General features: G+C 39.2%; 2 protein-coding genes across 3 annotated transcripts in view; both read left to right on the forward strand.

The window, feature by feature from the left end:
• Positions 1 to 1,583: 1,583 nt before the first annotated feature.
• Positions 1,584 to 20,213, forward strand: LOC310638846 (pepsin B-like; the record flags this gene model as incomplete). Its single annotated transcript, XM_083360207.1, has 11 exons — positions 1,584 to 1,651; positions 1,914 to 2,067; positions 3,240 to 3,357; positions 4,363 to 4,484; positions 5,465 to 5,682; positions 6,532 to 6,654; positions 8,128 to 8,263; positions 8,801 to 8,899; positions 17,505 to 17,692; positions 17,821 to 17,988; positions 20,129 to 20,213. The coding sequence occupies 11 exons, from the start codon at positions 1,584 to 1,586 to the stop codon at positions 20,211 to 20,213; spliced, it is 1,479 nt and encodes a 492-aa protein (XP_083216333.1).
• TFEB (transcription factor EB) overlaps positions 17,846 to 21,380 on the forward strand; it is a 96,686-nt gene continuing 93,151 nt past the window's right edge. For both annotated transcript variants that reach the window (XM_083359865.1, XM_083359863.1), the window contains exon 1: positions 17,846 to 18,079. The gene's annotated coding sequence lies outside the window, so the exon portion shown is untranslated. The remainder of the gene's footprint in view (positions 18,080 to 21,380) is intronic.

A 21,380-nucleotide genomic window follows, 5' to 3' on the forward strand; every position in this document is an offset into this window, starting at 1 on the left:
AGTGGAGGGGGGCGCTGGCGTGTTATGGTCCATGGAGTTCCAAAAAATCAGACCAGACTTGCCAATTGAACAACAAAAGTAAATAACATTTGTACAGAATTTGTCTATTTTATCAAGATGTCTATTTTCCCCCCAAAAAAGATAGGCAAAAAAGCACAATAACTCCTGTTATGGAATTCTGCCCCATTTTTTTTTCTTATCATAAAATGTGAAAAACAAACACCATTTTTTGTGAGAAAATTTCTCTAATTATATTAAAGCTATGACTCCAAATCAGTCTGGATCTTTAATCCATAGTTATTTATTTACCTTATTGTATTCATTAGAGTTTATCCTGGTTTTATTACTTTATTAACTTTTAATTTTTAATTAACTTTTTGAAATCCATATCCTGGGTACTCTTTTGCTCCATAATCCAAAAACCCATATATTTCAAAAGCTGTTAAAAACCAATTTGTTCCTCTAAGTGCTACAGGGACTCCTCAAATGAATACAGGAAAATCTTGCTGACCTGAAGGGGCTTTGTCTGTCCAACAAAACAACAATAATTAAAAAAAGAAATCCAAAACATGATTAGGAAATAAGACTCAGTAGAACTCAATGTCCATAGAAGGCTCTGCTGCATGGGGTGAGCTTAGTAGCATCCGAACTTCCAACTGCTCATAAGCCACTCACAGAGTGACAATTTCTGTGGTCTACTCAAGAAACGTGGCTGTCTGGAATTGTTAATAATCTCAACAATCTCTCCTTCCTTTGCAGAGATTTCCCTGGACTGGATCCTGCATCCAGGAGTGATTTCTTTACAAATACAGTACAATCTTATAAATCAGTGGAATGTCAGCCCGTCATGGTGCTATGATTAATCTATGATTTAACAATATATGATTACTAAATAAAAATGTGGAAATCTGAAACAGTAGTTCATCTTATGTTTCTCACAGATAAATGAAATGTGAAAAATGTTTTCATGAAATATATGTGAGTTGGAAACATCTCTGGCAGATTGCTCCACTTGAGAATTTGGGATTCTTTTACTTTCACGACTGGGGATGGAAGGATGAATTGACACAGTCAGGTTCTGGAATATCAAATTTCATGCAGGATAGAACCACCATGTTTTCCAAGGTTCAACAAAACTTTAGTAAGCATAAATTGAATAAGAAGTAACCTTGTCCAACCTTACAAAGATCCTAGAGCAACTGGGATTATTCATTCATTTTCCATTAGTTGTTAAAACTATGGAGCAGATTCCAAGGAAACTGATTACAGTTTTCCATACTGATATGTTATCATGTATTATCTTTGCTAGCAGGCAAGGCTTTGTGAAGCCAAATTCTATTAGTTTTTTATTTAACATCAAGGGCAATAATTCAGTTGAATCTAATTCAAACAGAATTCCTATTATCCATAAGAAAACAAACTATGTTGGTATTGCCTTGTTATAATAAGATTAAACAGAGAGATAGGGGGCACAAGAAGAGAGAGATTAAATAGCAGCGAACAGTTGCCTTGGATATAAAAGTGGACTGAGATCAGCCTAGTTGTTGGCAAAATTTTTGGATTCCCTGAAATAATCCCCCACGATGCCAAGTATCATGAAGTCGTTGATCCTGGCATTAGTTTGTATCCACCTGTCAAAAGGTCTACATAGGTCAGTATCTCAGCTAAGATCATATATTAAATGAAAAGAGCATTGAAACAATCTAGAGGACATCACTTTTAGTCAAAAAATAATGGCAAATTACATTTTTATCATTCCATGGCAAGCTTTAGCATTCCTGCTTCTTCTCTTAATCTTCTGTTTGTATTGTATTTGTTTGGTGGGATATTATTGTTTCTAGTAACAAAATAATACAAAATATGCAGATTGTTGTGATAGTAAAGGACATTCTGACTATTTTCTTGGTATGTAGAATCATTCTGGAGAAAGGAAAATCCATTCGTGAAAATATGAGAGAGAATGGAGTGTTGGAAGAATTTTTGGAAAAATACCATATTGATCCTGGATTAAAATATCAGTTCAATAAATTCGGTGTTACGTATGAACCTATGACCAATTATTTGGACGTGAGTATTTAAACCACAAAAATCTGTTTTTTTTCTTTTCCAGCTACTTCATCTGACTTTGTAACTCTAGCATTTTATTTTATTATTGGTACATTGTGATAGCTTTTTTCAGAATCAAATAGGATGCTATTTATGCATAATGAAGTATCACTTAATTATTTCATCTTTTCTTTCTCGGATGAGTTATTGTAAATTGACTGCTGATGCCTGAGCATAGGGAAGAACACAATCCATTTATTTATTTAAGTCAATTTTTGATGCTACCTGATTTTTCAGCAATGTATTTTGCACATTATTAGTTTTTGCTGATTATTATTCAGCAAAAAAATAGTTCTCTGTATTTTATTATTGTCATGTGATTGGAGCACTATTTTCTGACAATAATACCCAGATATGTCCATCTTGTTAAAGAGCAACTTAATGTAATATGTACTTGGAATACTTTGTTTTTTATGATGACTGGTCAGCTTTCTGGTTTAGGGCTACAATTTCTCTTTATTGATTTACTGCAACTGAATAAAAGACAAGGCAAGTGGTCCATGCATAACTTACTCCCAAAGAAGTGAAGTAGTCTACATCTGGAATCATAAATCCATTTACTTCTGAATAAGTCACATTGGATCTAAATACTACATTTGATAGTAACAAGAAGTCTTGGTCTTAAAGCATCATACAGTCCAGTGTACTCTCTTCAATGAACACTAAACCAATGTTTGGTTAATTTGTTCATTTCATACACAACACCGCTAAAAAGACAAATAACCCTTCAGATTTTTAAATGGTTTTTTTCATTTTCATGGAGAATGGGCAAAGTGAGAATAGAAAATAACTGTTTTTGTAAATGAATAGAAATCTAGTTTCTGTATAGGGCTGCCAAGATTTGGGCTGCAAAAACCTGGAGACTGTGAGATGGCAGCAAACAGTGCACTGTGCCTCTTTGCTGCCATTTTGTAGTCACCTGAATGTTTGTAGACCTAGAACAGGTTCCTGTAGTCATAGATATACCTCTGAGGTCTCACTAGATGGCAACATTTCAGGGAAGGGACTGGAGAGTGTCTCTCCTATTTAATCTCTAGGATGGGCATGTACTGTCAGGGAGAGGTAGTCCCCTACTTATTTAGCTGCTCCGAAGATTTTGTGAAACCTGTCTCATAAATATTTTCATTTGACAGTCTTTTTACTTTGGAAAAATAAGCATTGGGACTCCACCACAAGAATTTCTTGTTCTTTTGGACACCGGCTCTGGTAATCTGTGGGTACCTTCTACATATTGTGAAACAAAGGCCTGTGGTGAGTAATCCGCTCCCGTCCTGAATGTTTTGAATGTCTGCTTCTAGAGAAAATATTTATTTTTATCAAAACCAAATACATCTCCGCTTATTTTAAACCATTTTATTTTTTTATTTATTTTTATTTTAATCCCATTTATATCCCGCCCTTCTCCGAAGACTCAGGGCGGCTTACAAGCTTAGCAGTAGCCTTCATTCTATGTATATGCCTGCTTATTAGGGCTTTCGCCCCCCCCAAAGCGGCATTATTACAAAGTCAGCTTAATTGCCCCCAACAATCTGGGTCCTCATTTTACCTACCTCGGAAGGATGGAAGGCTGAGTCAACCTTGAGCCTGGTGGGACTCGAACCTGCACTAATTGCAGGCAGCTGGTGTTACTTAAGGAGGCATTAGCCCACTGCTCCACCAAGGCTCTTAAGAAAGCTAAACACATACACCCCGCCCAAAGGCTTTTTTACTTGTATTTATACTTGTATTTACTTTATTTATACCTTGTCCATTGGCAAGAAACCTTTTTCTGGGTTGCAGACCCTATCTTAGCTTTCCAGTCAGTGGGGGGATCGCTGAAGGAAACAGGTGAAAATGTGGACCCTTTTTCCATCATTTTAGGTGCTTTGAGGGGGTAAAGGTAGAAATTAAATGATTTCACCTGATGTTGCTCTTACCTGCATCTTTATTATTTTTTTTTACATAATTGAAAATAGTTGGTGCCTACAGCAAAATACTGGATTTCTCATTTGGTAACTGTATATTTCATTTGCCAAGGCAAAAATGACAATCAGTTTATGAGAATAAATTCAAAATTCTAAGTGTGGCACTGGTCCAAAATGAACAGAGTCATGTACAGCTCTATACTTAATGGTTTTTCATTGGAAGTGCACTTCCTAATACCTCGGGAGTTATTTTAAAATGTTGAAAGTTGCCAAGTTGTCCATAGTTTTGCTTTGATCTTTCACTACACATAGAGCAAAACTGCTACTCTTTGTTTTTTTGTTGTTGTTGTAGGAAACCATAAGATGTTTAACCCTAGACAGTCATCTACTTATTACAGCTATAGTGACCAAACGTACGTCCTGCGCTATGGATCTGGTGACTTACGTATAATGCTAGGTTTTGATACTGTGCAGGTGAGTGGATTTTAACCATGTTCTTAGTCACTGATTCCTTAACTATGTTACACTGATTAATTCATTAGAATTAGCTCTTATTTATTTATATTTATATTTATAACTATTTTAGGGGACAATTGCATAAAATAAGCATTAAAATGATCATAAATCTAAAGAGAATAAACACAATGAAAGTAAATTGGTATCATAATAAAAGCCATAGGAACAGTGTTCTGATTAAAGTAACATACTAATCTAACATTAAAGGTCCAACATCAAATGGATGCAAGGAAGTCACTAGCAAAGTTTCCAGTGAGAGGATGCTATTAAAAAAAGTCTGGTCTTGCAGTACTCACCCTCTCTACTTTTTGTGTGTTTGTTACAATGTCAATAAAATAAAATAATCTTGAAATCCTGTAAGGATGAATTATGGCTATCAGGCATCTGCTACCATTGGTGGGCATAGCTGGCATATTTGCTAAAGATGATATAATTAATTTGGGACAATGGCTCTTAATGAGATTCTACCACATCTTTATCCTATAATTGGAGTAGCTCTCATCAGCATCTGCAGGGGAGTTAAAAAAAGGCAATATAACAAAACTGCAGTTATGTGATCCCAGCCTTGCTTCTTTTGTATTTGTGATCAGCAACAAAAAGACAACATCTTAACTTTTTTATTGCTTCCTACAAAAATACTGTTTTCACCATTTTCAACTTTTCAGCAAGACACCACTGCCCTTGCTAGACAGTGGCAAGCCATTTCTATGCTATTGCAAAGAAAGTGATATGGAAGTCAGCAGAAATCAAGCTTGACTTGAAGAAGACATAATGCTTTATTTATTTTTATTTATTATTTTTATTTCATTATTTCATTTATTATTTATTATCTTTATTTATTATAGAATCACAGAATGTTTATCTTTATGGTAAAGAAATGTGAATTTCAAGAGACAGTGCAGAGTTGCAATGCTATAACCTAGAAGTAAAATCCATTATTCAATCTTGTTCCTCAGATCCAGAATATTGTAGTTCAAAAACAACAGTTTGGATTGAGTGTGAGTGAGCCCACCAATCCCTTCTACTATAGCGACTTTGATGGCATTTTGGGTTTGACCAATCCTTCTCCAAATTACGGGGGATCATACACACTCTTGTACCAGATAATGAGGCAAAACCAGATTTCTGAACCCATTTTTAGCTTTTACTTCTCACGGTAAGATTAACCGCATTATATTTGTGACATAGCATGTAAGAATCTGGTTTTCTTCCAGAATGAGTTACCTGGAATACAGCAATTTACTTTTATTTCATGGCTCAATCCCATCATCACAAATATAATCAAGTTCAAGCAACGAATGATATTGAAAGAGAAGGGAAACATCAGGATAAGAAAAAGATTTAAAATTATTTTTGAGTTAAATCATTGCTGGTTTAAAAACCTATGTTGTTAAGTGCAAGCAACCAGAACAGATCCAAGGTCAAGAGATTTGTTTATTGTTGATTCCCTAGTTCACAAGAATCTCACCAAATTGCCCACCTTCGCTTGGGAAAGCCTGATTTAACCCTAATTGTTTAATCTTATACACATCCCCCCCATAGAGTCCAAGGTAGTGTATTCTATCCTCCTTCCTTTCAACTGTTGATTCCACCACATATTCTAAGGATTACTTTATTCACACTATGCGTGTAAAAAGATTTCCACCCTCATGAGTACCTCTAATTATATTCTTATTTCACAGTTGGAATTGTGAAAAGTTTAATGTTTCATAGCCTTTAAAAACATGATTCTCAGTGGAGTGAGCTTTTGAATGAAGGATGTGTATGTCAATGGGGGAACCTGGGATGGGGGGATATTCAGAATTAACGGACAACAATCTGTACTCAGTTTACTTCATTGTTATTTTTTAATTTTACCCAACAAATTTTTTTAAAAAATTTTCTGGCCACATTTCCTGGTGAAAAACGATTCTAGGGTCGTTTATTCTATACAAAAAGTCCACAAGCGGATGAAAAGCAATAGCTAATACTCTTTCTTTTGCCCATTTTCTCATCCTCCTTTTAGCCAACCAACTGTTCAATATGGAGGAGAACTGATATTGGGAGGCATTGACCCCCAGCTGTACACTGGGCAAATTACCTGGGCCCCTATGACTGACCAGGGTTACTGGCAGATCGGTATAGAAGGGTAAGTGATGTTCTTTCTCCCTGATTTATATCTTCCATTTTATTTGAATGAGCTGCTCCTTCAACCTTTATAAATGATGGAAGGATATTCCTCTCTCCCATTGTTTAGGTACATTAGACTTTTGGCAGAACTGATTAATCCAATACAAATAAAAATAAATAAAAACGACCTTTCCATCGAGATGATGAAAGGCCTTATGAGTGTTGGCATACATTTATGAAGAAAAGTTGATAAAAACCCATTAGCAGCACAATCCTAAGCATGTTTGGTCGAAAGAGAATGCTACTGAATTTAGCAAAGTGCACCACTGAACAAATATAATAGATAACTTAATATACTATGGAGTATGAAATCTATATAGAAAATAAATTCTCTCACACATGAAGCCCTCTAACATTTGAAGCTCATTCATTTTGCCTTTTTAAAAACTTTGCTAGTAATTGGCTTCCAAAATTTCTAGTAGAGATCTTTCCAAGTATCAGTTGCAATATTCATGCCTGTTTGCTTCTGTAAATATAGCAGAATGTTTAGTGGACATACTAACTGTAAAATATTGACCAATATTTATGCATGGTCATAACTATGGTGCCATGAAGTATGGCATCTGCATTTAAAATGTCCCATTGATTCTTAGGCATATGTAGCAGTCTTGATTAGCCTTCCTCAAATTGATGCTTTCCACATTTGTTAGATTTCAACCATCCTCAGACATCATGGTCTTTGTGGTCTACCCGGTTGGTAAAGGCTGATTAGATGGCGAAGAAATGGAGGTACTGACAGATTTTATTTTCCTGGTCTCCAAGATCACCGCAGATGGGGAGTACAGCCAAGAAATTAAAAGATACTTGCTCCTGGGGAGGAAAGCTATGGCAAATCTAGACAGCACACTAAAAAGCAGAAACATCACTCTGTCAACAAAAGTGCATATAGTCAAGGCTATGGTCTTCCCAGTTGCAATGTATGGCTGTGAAAGTTGGACCATAAGAAAGGCTGAGCGCCAAAGAATTGAGGCCTTTGAACTATGGTGCTGGAGAAGACTCCTGTGAGTCCCTTGGACTGTAAGGCGATCAAACCAGTCAGTCCTAGAGGAGATCAACCCGGACTGCTCTTTAGAAGGCCAGATCCTGAAGTCGAAACTCAAATACTTTGGCCACCTAATGAGAAGGAAGGACTCACTGGAGAAGAGCCTAATGCTGGGAAAGATTGAGGGCAAGAGAAGAAGGGGATGACAGAGAATGAGGTGTCTGGATGAAGTCACTGAAGTAGTAGGCTTGATCTTAAATGGACTCCAGAAGACGGTAGAGAACAGGACGCCTGGAGGAATGTTGTCCATGGGATCACAATGGGACACAACTTTGCAACTAACAACAACAACAACATTAAGAATCCATAGGTTTTTATTTGTTTTACCAATTGTTGTCTACTTTAGTTGCTTGTAACTGTTTTGGTAATATTCTGTGTTCTTATCTACAGATTTTCTATTGGGAACAAGGCCACTGGCTGGTGCAGTGAAGGCTGCCAGGGCATTGTGGACACGGGAACATTTTTGCTAACTATTCCACAACAATATATATTGTATTTCGTTCAGGCTGTAAATGCTGCTTACGATGTAAGTAGAGGAAAGAATTTTGAACAAATTTTGTGATCATTCAGGGAACTATTACTATTACAACTCAAGAAATCTATCTGTTTTGATTTCATGTAGTTTCTCATTTCTTGTTTTTATGTTTGTTTTGGCTGTTTTTCACAATAGGATGTGAATGTGCTGTTGTATTTTATGTACATGAGCATTTGTAATGGGATGAGGGTGGGGTGTTGCAAGCTATTTCTTACAATATACCTTTTTGTGCACACTTGTACATCGCTGAGCTACAACAATATAGAATACAACTTTTAAAATTATAAAAAGAGTTTTGTTATTGGTTTGCAAGTAAGCTCAGAAGTATAAAATTTAAGTCTACTCAAAAAAATGCAAGAAAAATTATTTTTTCTATCACTCTAAGTAGCCATAAATAATATGTATATCATTTTATTGGCCCAAAGACATTTTGCACACCTTAAAGATAAGTTTGACAGGATGAAGAAAAGGTTTCTTATTGCCTTATTGCCTCAATTTAACCTTCCCTTGCATTTGTTTTTTTCACAGTACACGGTGGACTGCAACAATGTCCAGAATATGCCTACCATTACCTTTTTCATTAATGGTTCCCAGTTCCCACTTCCTCCTTCTGCTTATGTCTCCTATGTAAGTATGCTTTTCTAAATTCTCAAGTGCATTATTGGAAAGCACTTCATTTTAAGATGAATTGATGTTCCATACAGTATCTCAATAATTACATCACATAGAAATAGCATTATGCTCAGGCTACTTTATTTATACAGAAAATATGTCACTTAAATTAGAGCTATCAGATCTGTAATTTACCTTTTATAATGCAATCAGAATACTTGCAGATGACACAGTGGCTGCTCTTGAAGAATCAGCTGCATATTGACTCACATAAAATATGGAGTTTGTACCATTTCTTTGCAAGGAAGCCCTAGAAAATTATACTGCTAAGCAATTGCATAATAACGTGGAAAACCCGAGTTAGACAATGTTTTTACGTCATGTAATTTGATCACAATCCAAATCCAGATTCCATTAAAATATGCTTGATGTTCTTTCTTTTCTGCAATAGGGGCACAATCTGAAGCAATTTGTTTCTTTTTCTTTTACAGAACAATGGCCACTGTTCACTTGCAATTGAGTCAACATATATGCCTTCCTCAACTGGGCAGCCTCTATTCATCCTGGGTGATGTCTTCCTTAAAGAGTATTATTCTATTTTTGACATGGGAAACAACAGGGTTGGTTTGGCCCCATCAGCCTAAAGAAATACTAGTTTTCTTCCTGGTTTAATGGAGCTGATTTTGGGATCCCAACAAAAATAATTCTAATTAAATTTGTACAGCAAATAGTACATTTCTCAACTGACATCCAGTCTTAGCCCCTTTACATAAAGTTTGTTCACTTATCATTACTACAAAGAAATAAATTTGAACATGCCAAACTAGAGTTAGTAATATTCATTCTTTAACAATGTATATATTTTGGGTTTCTTTTCACAATATACTGTTTTTGTTCCCAATGAAATCCATCCTTTTCTCAATTGCTTTTTTGTAGTAAGAAAAAAAATGGGAAAAGCTGGTTCAAAATATGGGAGAAATGAAAATGGAAAATAATATGCACTAAATCAAAATGTTATGCTTGAGATAAGGCATTTTGGTAATTTTTTTTCCTGAAGCATTTTTACCAGAAGGAAACATGTTTTGCAACACTGCCACCTAATGGACTTTAGTCCATTTGTTGGCTCAGAAATTTGCATTTATTTCAACTATGAACCTTTTTCCCTTTCTTCCCAGGCAACTAGACATTGTTTTTTATTGGAGACATTTCACTTTTCATCCAAGAAACTTGTTCTGTTCTGACTGAATGGTAGAGGATGGAAGGATTTATACTCCTTGTAATCATCTGGTCGTTAGCACTCTTTCTCAGATTGTTGAGGCCGCTTGGAGGTTTTCTGTGCCCTCAGGATCAGCTGAATAGTGCAAATGGGTACTGAACCAAACGGATATGGCCATTCTTGCCACAGCCAACTCACTATGGCCAACTTGCCACGGCCTACTCTTTCTTGTCTCTCTTTGGCATCATTTCTTTAATAATACTTTTGGATTATTCCTTCAATATTAGTATAACTCCTGTGGCAAGTTATTCTGTGGTGAGTTGGTCATAGGGAGTTTTCCCATGGTGAGTTGTCCCAGCAAGTTGGTTGCGGCAAGATAGCCATGGAGAATTGGTTGTGGCAAGTTGTCCTAGACTCTTTTTGGAACTGATGAAAAGACTGTGTTGTAAACAGGAGATAGATGGTGTCATATCTCTCCTCCTCTGTTGACAGAGGGCTGTTCAGTCTTTATGTAGATGGTCTCTTTGACCCTTCATTCAAACCTATGGTCCTCTCTGTCCAGAATGTGGACTTTGGTGTCTTCAAAAAAGTGACCTTTATCTTTCAAATGTAGGTGGACTGTTGAATCTTGTCCTGACGGGTTTGGTCTTCTATGTTGTGGCATGCGTTTGTGAAGTGGTTGTTTTGTTTCTCCAATGTATAGATCTGCACATGTCTTACCGCATTGTACTGCATATATCACATTACTCTATGTCTGAGTGGTTTTAGTTCTTTTTCTTTCCCAACTTTGCTGGTAGGCAAACTTTCAGCCCAGTGTATTGTTCTGACCAGCCACCTGACAGGCATTCATTATGTTCCATCACTTTCTATGGGGGGTGAGTCTTTACCCCCCGTAGATAGGGCTCGCAACTTGGGAGTCCTCCTAGATTCACGGCTTACCTTAGAAGATCATGTAGTAGCCGTGACTAGGGGGGCTTTCGCACAGGTTCGCCTGGTGCGTCAGTTGCTGCCCTATCTAGACAGGGATGCCCTGTGTACGGTCACTCATGCACTCGTGACCTCTCGTCTTGACTATTGCAATGCATGGGGCTTCCCTTGAAGACCACTCGGAGGCTCCAACTGGTACAGAATGCGGCCACGAGAGTTGTCTTGGGAGTTTCCCGGTACTCCCATGTTACACCTTTGCTCCGTGAGCTGCATTGGTTACCAGTTGTCTTCCGGGTGAGGTTCAAGGTCTTAGTGATGGTTTTTAAGTCCTTACATGGCATGGGTCCGGAATACCTCGGGGACCACCTGCTGACGGCGTCGACTCCCCTCCGCCCTGTGCGTTCCCACAGAGAGGGCCTCCTCAGGGTGCCTCCAGTCAGAGAATGTCGGCTGGTGGCCCCCAGGGGGAGGGCCTTCTCTGTGGGCGCTCCGGCTTTGTGGAATCAGCTGCCAGTTGAGCTCCGGATGGCACCGGATCTCCGCTCCTTCTGGCGCGGGTTAAAGACCCATTTATTTGAACAAGCTGGCCTGGCCTGATGGGGAGTTACTTAGGGTTTTAATATTTATATATATTTTTATTGTTTTTACTGTGGACAATAATTTAATTCTTTTTTAACTTTTGTATTTTTGTAGTTTTATGATATGCCCTGTTCACCGCCCTGAGTCCTTCGGGAGAAGGGCGGTATAAAAATTTAATAAATAAATAATAAAATAAATATTGACAGGCAAAAGGGATGCATTTTTGTCACAGGTGTCACGTGGCCATAAGAACAAGCTATAAGAGCCATGGCGCAGTGGTTAGAATGGAGTATTGCAGGCTATCCTGCTCACTGCCAGGAGTTTGATTCTGACCTGCTAAAGGTTAATTCAGCCTTCCATCCTTCCAAGTTTGGTAAATGAAGATCCAGATTGTTGGGGGCAACAGGCTGACTCTGTACACCACTTAAAGAGGGGTGTAAAGCATTGTGAAGTGGTATATAGGTCCTATTGCTATTGCCACCCTATATATCCCACAGTTGTATTCAAGATCCAACTGTGGATGTAGTAAACTTAGATTTCAGTAAGGCTTTTGATAAAGTAGACCACAACCTACTCCTTGGTAAGCTAGAAAAAGGTGGAATAGACAACATCACCTCCAGATGGATCTGTAACTGATTGGCAAACTATACTCAATGAGTAGTCCTCAATGGCACTACATCCACATGGAAAGAATTAAGCAGTGGGCTACCACAAGGTTCCGTCTTAGGCCCAGTAATCTTCAATATCTTTATCAATGAATTAGATGAGGGAATTGAAGGGGAACTCATCAAATTCAGAGATGACACTAAACTGGCAGGAGTAGCCAATAACCCAGAAGAGAAACTCAGGATCCAAAATGATCTTGACAAACTTGAACAACAGGCCCTATCCAACAAAAATGAGTTTCAATGTGGAGAAAAACAAAGTTTTACATTTAGGCAGGAAAAATCAAAGGTACAAGTACAGATTAGGCAAGACATGTCTTAAAAACAGCAACTGTGACAGGGACCTTGGAGTCCTAGCGGACAATCACTTGACTATGAGCCAGCAGTGTGCTGCCGCCGCCAAAAAAGCTAATACAATCCTGGGTTGTATAAACAGAGGCATAGAATCAAGATCATGCAAAGTATTAGTACCGCTTTATAAAACCCTAGTAAGACCACACCTGGAATACTGCAACCAATTTTGGTCATCATATCACAAAAAGATGTTGAGAGTTCAGAAAAAAATCAGAGGAGAGCAACTAAAATGATCAAAGGCCTGGAGACTAAAACATATGAAGAACGGCTGCAGGACTTGGGTTTGGCTAGTCTAAAGAAAAGAAGAAATAGGGGAAACATGATAGCAGTGTTCCAGTATTTGAGGGGCTGCCACAAAGAAGAGGGAATCACATTATTCTCCAAAGCACCAGAGGGCAGAACAAGAAACAGTGGTTGGAAACTGACCAAACAGAGAAGCAACCTGGAATTAAGGAGAAACTTCCTGACAGTGAGGACAATTAACCAGTGTAGTAGCTTGCCTCCAGAAATCGTAGGCGGTCCATCACTGGAGATTTTTAAGAAGAGACTAGACCAGGGGTATCAAACTCAATTTCATTGAGGGCCGCATTAGCATTGCAGTTGCCCTCAAGGGGCCGGGTGGGTATGGCCTGTGTGGGTGTGGCCTACTGGGTGGGCGTGGCTAGAGTGCGTATGGCCTACTGGGTGGGCGTGGCCAGCTCTACATCGTTCGCATCAAGGGTGCCTATGGGGGCCTGGGCAGGAGTGGGACAGATCTGAGGGTCTCTGGCAGAAGGAGGGTCTCTGGGCCAGGGCCAAGGCAGTGGGGGCCGTTCCCTCACTGTTTCCAGGATGGATTCGCGGGCCGCATGAGACCACTTAGAGGGTCGGATCTGGCCCCCGGGTCTTGTGTTTGACATGTCTGGACTAAACAGTCACTTCTGTGAGATGGTATGAGGGTTCTCCTGCTTGAGCAGGGGGCTGGACTAGAAGACCTCCAAGTTCCCTTCCAGACCTATTCTATTCAACTATTCAAGATTGTGGAGAGGGAGCCAACTTGAAGAAGTTGACAAGAGAAGCCTCCTGTAATTGCTACATTGTCTTATACTATTAATCAAAATCAAGTCAAGAACAAATCTGATCCTTGCAAAACAAAGATTAGATGGAAACAATCTAGCTTGTTCAAGAGGTGCCACATAATCTAATAGGACAGAAAGAAAAGTAGAAAGCTTTGAATCTAGTTTTATAAATAGGGCTACTTCATGAATATTTGCAATTGATTACATTATTTTGGTAATATGTCCTACATTTTTAAATTGGTATTAGTTATCTCAGTTCTGTGATTTTCTTATTAGCTTATTTAAGATGTTCCAGTCTGGCTTCCAGTTTGAGCCCGACACCTCCCTTGTATATTTCTGTACATTGCTGAACAATGCCCGCAAAATATAGCAGGCATAGCAAATTTCTCCTGTACTTCAGTAATTGGCACCTTGGTACCTTTATGTACCACAGACGTTTTATTAAAGACCACATTGCCAAATCTATTCATTAGTCTTTTGTTTCATTGAGTCGGGTTTTTGTAAATGGTGTCCAAAACTTTATTGTAACACGTAAAATACAGAGAACCTATTAGAACAGCCACAGTACTGAAATATTTTTTCATACAGTCAATCAACTGCTTAACTGAGATCTTTCTTTTCAGGACATCATCAACTTGTTTATTCTGTTACTTTACTGAGGCCTTATGGATAAATTATATACCAGCATGCTGCTGGATGAACACATGTTTTCAATCAAATTGTAATTGGTTGGTTAATCAGTATATTTTGGGCTGAATATATAACCATAGATCTGTAGATGAAAAACTTAAGTAAAGTGAAAAATATACTTCCCCTTTCTTATATGGCACGCTCATATGATATAGGAAGTGCTATCTCATTAGCATTTTCTCACCAGCAACTTAAAATATCTTCTAAGGTCACCACTCATTGTTATATCAAAATACAGTAATGAAGAAAGACTTTACATCATTTCAAAACAGCTGGATGATCCTATGAAAATAGTACAAGTCTCTAAGTGTGAAATGTCCATTGAAGAAAAAAAATCAGTTCATTTGTTAAACACACACATAATTGTATTTAAAACATTTATTTTTCATTTGCTGCCCAATTGTTAGATGAGCACATTTAATGTTTACAAGTAACTGCTTATCTGCTGCAGTCTAAATTATTATTAGAAACCTCATTTTATTGTTGTACACTATATAACATTGGGCTTGATGCAGAGCAACCAATAGTTGGAATATTGAGATGAAAAGTAGATAAGATTACTATGCATCCCTGAATATGGTCTAAGTTTACCCAAGCTGTAATGCATGAAGCCACGAAGAAAAATTATTCTGAAATATCTGAGACTGGAGCCTTCAAATAGTGGGGAGCAATGAACAGCATTTGCAACATCAGGGGAGAAATGGAAGTAATGCTGGGAAACATCTGTTGCTGAGAAAGAACATCATCACTGTTTTCTCTCCCTGATACATAAAAGGGAGAGGGAATAATCAGATGGTGAAGCTGCTAATCAGGAAGCACTAGAAGATATAACTTTATTTGTTTGGTTTAGGGCTTCTTGCTATCGTTTCCTTTTAAGAGTAACACTTGTTGAAAGGAGATTATTTATGTTTAAGTGGCAGAGACTTATTATTTCATATGGAAAACACTGGTTTATAGATGCAGTCTTCTGATTTCATACCACAAACACTGGCTTAGTGGTTTAGATTTGCATGGGTAAATCTTCATAGTTGAGATTAAAGCCAGATCACCCATGTAGTTAATGGAAGGTGTTATAGTGAGGTTAGTGTACCACCCATATGTTCTTCTACATGTATAGGTACATCTTAAAGCAAGGCCACATTTATATAGCCACCAGTCTCCTACTTCTTATCCTCTGCAATATCTTCACACATTGCATGAGCATCTTTTGCTGAATTCTGTCTTTCTATATTGTTGGCCACACCCCAACCTCAATTATTCCTCCTACTTCTCCTTGCAACATTTATTTTTAAAAGAAATTATTTGGTCATGGCAAAGGGTAATGATTAAGCTATTCCTCCCATACAAACCTTAAGGGTGATTCAGATAGTAGCAATGCACCATGTAGTCTTTCCATCTAGGACAAAGGGGGAAATCCCAGGAACCTTGACAAAACACCTTCAAAGGAATTGCTGCAGAATAGGCATTGCTGTGTTTCATGTAGAAGGGGCTCATAGCAAGAACATCAGGTACTTAGACGAAGGGGCTCGTGATTCCCAATGAGGTCAGTATATGATCACCCATTTGTATGTAGACATTTTAAATCCCATGTCAATGCTGCTAACATTGGATGTTCTTGCTTTGACAACAGTTGGAAATGCAGCCATTTTACTCTTTTGCTTTTAGAGTTAGTTGATCCTGGGAGGGGGAATGTGGACGAGAGTCCAGTTAGTCATAACAATAACTCAGCCGTGGGAATCCAAGGTTATTGTGCCCAGAGTTGATAAAGATTTGGCAGACTGGAGAGCTGGGAAGAAAGCCCAAGCTTCAAGCTAATTGGGGAATGTGATTTATGACTATTAATTGGAGGAGGGAATTGTGCTTTGTTACTTTGTGCTCAGGGGAGGGGAATTCAGTTATGGCTTTAACTATGTTTCTCGAATAAAAGATTCTTTAAGGTAAACAATGCCTCAAAGTTCTTTTGAAGAGTTTCATCTGTCAGAACATGACATTCCAATCCTTGGGATTAAAGGCAGGATGATTCAAGTGCTTTAAGGAAAGATGCAACTGATTTACAATTTTGCAATGAATTTAGAAATTCATGAGCCATCTGGGGATTCAATACTATTTATTTGAATTCAAGTACATGACATGTCATTATAAACAGATGTTGGTAAGAGACTTTTTTATTCAGAAGCACTATATCAGGCACTATTAGCTCTACTGGTGAAAATCATCAAAATAACTGATTTAATGAGCAACATATAGTTTTCCTGTAATAGGAACACAAATAACTAACAAAACTTTCCCTGTGAGCATAGCAGAGTGCATTGTATAAAAGCCTTGCCATAATTAATACCCCATTGATTTCACCAGGTTCCTCAGATTAAATACAGGACCAACCCATAATGAGGTTTCTGTTTCTAAAATCAAACTCTCTATAGTAACTTTTGCATGCTACAGCATAACTCTAGTCTAATGCAAAACATCCCTGGGGTTAAGACAGCCTGTTCATATTTTTGTTTTGCTGCTTCAAGTTAATAAAAGAACAATCTTCCCGTATTTGTTCAGAATCTCTCTTTCTTGAATTTAGCTAACCCTTAAGAGCTTTATGTCAATTTTGTTGGAAGTAATCCAGCTAAAATCAAAGGGCATTCCTTCTGAGCATACAAGCACAGGATCACATTGTTAGATTGCATTGTCATTTTTTTAACTTATTCAACTTATATGTATAGAAATTCTCATATTTGGCCATTTTATGTATTAATAGTTTGAATATTAACTTTCTTTCAGTAGCTCATTCTCTTTCTTATATACCAGCCTCTCCCCTCCATTCTCCCCTCTCTCCAAAAATCAATTTCCAGTTTTCAAACTCATGCCCATAATAATAATGTAAATGTAACATATAAAACCTAAGTAAAGTAGCTTGACTATCCTTCTCAACTAAAACCAAAGGCCTAAATTTGAAGTCCCCTTTAAGCTTGAGGTCTAAGCTAAATACTGCTTTCTTGCTTTCCAACCATGTCCCCCCATTAGCTCAGTTTTCAGTCAATTCTTGATCAAAGAATTGTATTTTTAAATAATCACCGAATCTTCCCTCTTATTTTAAGAACGCGAGTTATTGCTATTAAATTATATTGTGAATTTTTAAGAGGGTGAAGGCACAGCAACATTTTAGCCTAGTGCTGGAACGATTGAACTTCATTGTTTGTAAACCTGAAGAAGATACTATTGTTAAGTGTGTTACATTATATGCAGAAAAAAAAACCAACAGCGAAAATTCTGGAAGACGCTTAGAAAACAGAACAGGCGAATTTTTAAAAAAAAAAGAACACAAAAGGCAAGCTATTTTTCTGGGAACGCCGCAATTTTAAGGCGGGAACTCTCTGAACTACAGTTCCCAGCAATCCACGCAGGAGGGGCGGAGTCAGAAATGGTTGAGTGCTGCCCTCTTTTGGGTATGCTTAGGAAGTTGAAGAACGAGAAGGTGACAGTAAATGAGGGGGACAGAGAGCTGTCTCTAAGGGGGTCCCGGGACGGCGGCGAAAGTTGTGGAAGGAAACTTTTGCAACAGGTGGACTACTTGCTGCCCGGAAGAGCGCCGGAGAGGAGCCGACCGGCAGACGAGACCAAAACGTAAGCCAGTTCGCGAAGCGGCGCGGTAGTAGCGGCGGGGTTACTTTCCTCCCTTAAGAGATTACAGCGGTTTCCTGACCTTCACGGCAGGGTGAGTAAGGGAGGGTTGGAAACATTTTCGACGGGCCAGGCAGAAATGCTTAACACCCTGTAGCGCCGCAAGCCGCTGTTAACGTGACCGGCAAAAGTAACAGTAACTCTTGCCGCCGCTCTCTCTCTCTCTCCCCCACCCCCGCCCCCCACATCCGCTGGTTGGGGCGGCAGCGGGGGGTCCAGCGCCTGGTTTGACCTGAAAGACAGAAAGACGTTCGGGGGGGGGGATTCCCAAGCCGGCAGGTGCAAGAAGGCGAAGGGAAAGAAGATGCCGCGGAAGGCAGAACCCGAAGCGGCTCGCGAGCGGCAGGGGAAACGCCGGGGAGGGGGCGGCGGGCGAACCGGCAGACTAAGCGGAATGGCTCGGCTGGGCGGACGCGCCAGCGGGGCGCCCCCAGCGTCGTCTCCTGTGAACGGCCCCCTCCCCAAGCAACTTCGGGGGCGGGGGGCGGGGACCCCGTGCTGGAGAGTCCTACTACCCCCCCCCCAGCACTTGGGGTCACGCGTGGCGAAGGGAGACGAGTGGGAAGGAAGCCCGGGGAAGGGGAAAGTTCCTTGAACCTGCGCTCCCCCCCTCCCGCCCCCCGGCGGCGAGAGTTGCACTTCCGAGCCGATGGCAGAACCCGGAGTTGAGCAGCAGAGCAATTAAAAGGGGGAGGAAAAGCCGAGAGCGAGCTGCTGCCGGGCGGAGGAGGCGTGTGTGTGTGTGTGTGTGTGTGTGTGTGTGTGTGTGTGTGTGTGTGTGTGTGAGGGGGGAGGTCAAATTGGAGAAAAGGAGGAAGCGGGGCTTGGAGGTGGGGCTGGCTGGCCTGCCTCGCCTCCTCTGCAGCGCCGCCAGGAGATTCCGGGGGATCCAGGGAAGCTTATATAACAGTTACTTCAGAAAGAGGAGGATTTAAAACGGGGGCTACCGAAGTTCTGGTCGTTTTGCTATTGGCCCTAGCAGGCAGGAATAGGACTCGGTTCGCCTCTGGACTTTGTCTCGTTCGCTGCCTCAAGAGAAACCCCGAAGAGACGAGTTCATTTCATTCTACTTGCCAAACGGAAGTTTCCGATGAGAAGCGCCGGAGGGCTCCTCGTTAGCTTTAATTGACGTCTTATTGTTGTTCAGACAAAGTCTCGGGGAGTTCCCACGTGCTTTGGCATTAGAGGTGTGAAAAAAAAATGCCGGCCGCGTCATCCGCAGCCCGGCCTGTCTCCGGCGCTCTCTGGTAGTTAGCGTTGCTTAGGTGTAAATGCCTCGTGCTGGGGTGGCGCTACGCATGTGCCCAGCTCCCCAAACCTGCCGGTGATTAAAACAGTGTAGGAAGATGCCAGTTTCTTTTTTAGGCTCCTGCTTTAGTACTCTTTAGCAGTGGTGTTCTGGAAATGTAGCTGCTTGCAGGTTTTGTTTTACAAGGGAGTTTACAAGTTTGTACAAGGGAGGAAAAAAAAATACCTGGGTGGCAAACTTCTTATCAAAACTTGATTGTATCAACAATATCTTGGCAGGTCAAAAGTTAGAGCTAGGAATAGCATACTAGGGCTCCAAAAAAACGAGATAATCATCAGATGGTAGCAAAAAAAAAACACCAAAAACCACTATGCAGCATCTTAAAACATTATTACTGGGTTACTGTATTTATGCAGCTTTGATATGATGCGTTTATTAAAAGCAGTTCCATGAACTTTCTAATGGCAGTAAATTTAAAGAAGGCGTGAATGTGTTTATAGCTTTTGTGCTAATACAAGTTGTAATTTATTATTGCGATGCTTTAATGCTCTGCATAATTCTTAGATTTCTGAGAAGTACTGTACTCAGAATATTTTGTTAATGCTTGGTGCTTTGAGGCTTGCACATTTTTTCTTAATGAACGTGATAAGGAGAAAAACCCTGAACAGATGGTAGCTCTGTGAACACATCTTAACTGTTCTTTGTGCTTTTAATTTCCTCTACGATATTTGTTTAACTTCATGCATGGTTACTTCTACCACCCGTATGTGGGCTGGAAAGACAGGTATCTGCCTGATTTCTCTTGAATCTATTGCTTTCCTTTTTTGTTTACAGATGCTATATATGCAGGTCACACGGTACTGGACAAGCAAATGCAAGTAACATGTCCTTTGGAGAAGAGTTTGGTTTCATGGAATGAAAACAAAACATGGAGTCCTTAGGATTCCTAGAGCTATCAAGATATATACCACATATACAACCTCTCATAAGGTGGCCATAAAACCACCTGCTGAGGATTTGTTGGGATTTTATGGTAGTATAGGCTACTCTAAAGTAATATCTGTGTCAACCCATGCAACAGGAAACATAGCTGATCTGCTTTCTTTACCAGTGTAGGAAATATGACTTAATGAGTGGGAGAGTTGAGTAATCCTTATGGCCATCATTGGCTAGTTTGGGAGTAAATGGTCTCAAACCTCTGCAAAGCTGGGATGTTGATTGTTTTGGTCTATCCCTTGCTGGGGCATCTTCATTGAGAAGATAAAGCCTCTTGGGAGTTTCCTTGTAGATTTTTCTGAGTAGTTGGCAAGGCAACATGTCTGTTTCAGTCTGGATGGCCTATGCTGGAGGTGTAGATATCCAGTTCCTATTCTTGTTAGATGTATTTTTCATCTTTTTCCAGCAGGGAATGAAGACAAGCTCTTTTAAGAGATAAGACCTACAGCCTGTTTTTGTGATCGAGTTCTGCAAAATTTTCTAGAGTTAGCTTCTCTGTGTACATATTAGAAGTGATAATTGCTTCACCAAGGATGTTTTTTAAAAGCAGTTTTTAAAAGAGCAGTTACAAAACTAATTTTGAAAAGTTAAGTTTACATTCAATAGCGTTAGAAAATAATTCACAGGAAAATACAAATTCAGCGATTTTAGATTTTGGCCACATATTTAATTAAATTTAATCATAGTGACTGCCATTATGCAATATGGTGAAAAACTTGCTAAAGTGAACAGACTTCAGAAAATCCAATTCCTTAGTCAACCTTGCTGCGATGTATAAATCTAATCTTAGATAGGTGGAATTGCCAAGTCTGAACATGGCTCTTGTATTTTTAAATTTTTCATTCAACATACTAAGCAAAAAGCAGCCAAGCTATATTATTACATAGATTATTAATACTTTAACCATGATTTAACATTGTGTTTATTTACTAAACTGTGTTTAAACAAATTGTATCTTAGCATGAAGCTAACTTCACCCAACTGTTGCACCGAAGAGAAATCCATCTGATATCCCTACTATTTTTCCATATGACAGAAGAAGCTGAATGGCTTAAGAATAAAAGATGACTTATTTTTCCTGTTACAGTGT

Source organism: Vipera ursinii, assembly GCF_947247035.1.
Source record: "Vipera ursinii genome assembly, chromosome: 3".
In the NCBI taxonomy this organism is placed as follows: Eukaryota; Metazoa; Chordata; class Lepidosauria; order Squamata; family Viperidae; genus Vipera; species Vipera ursinii.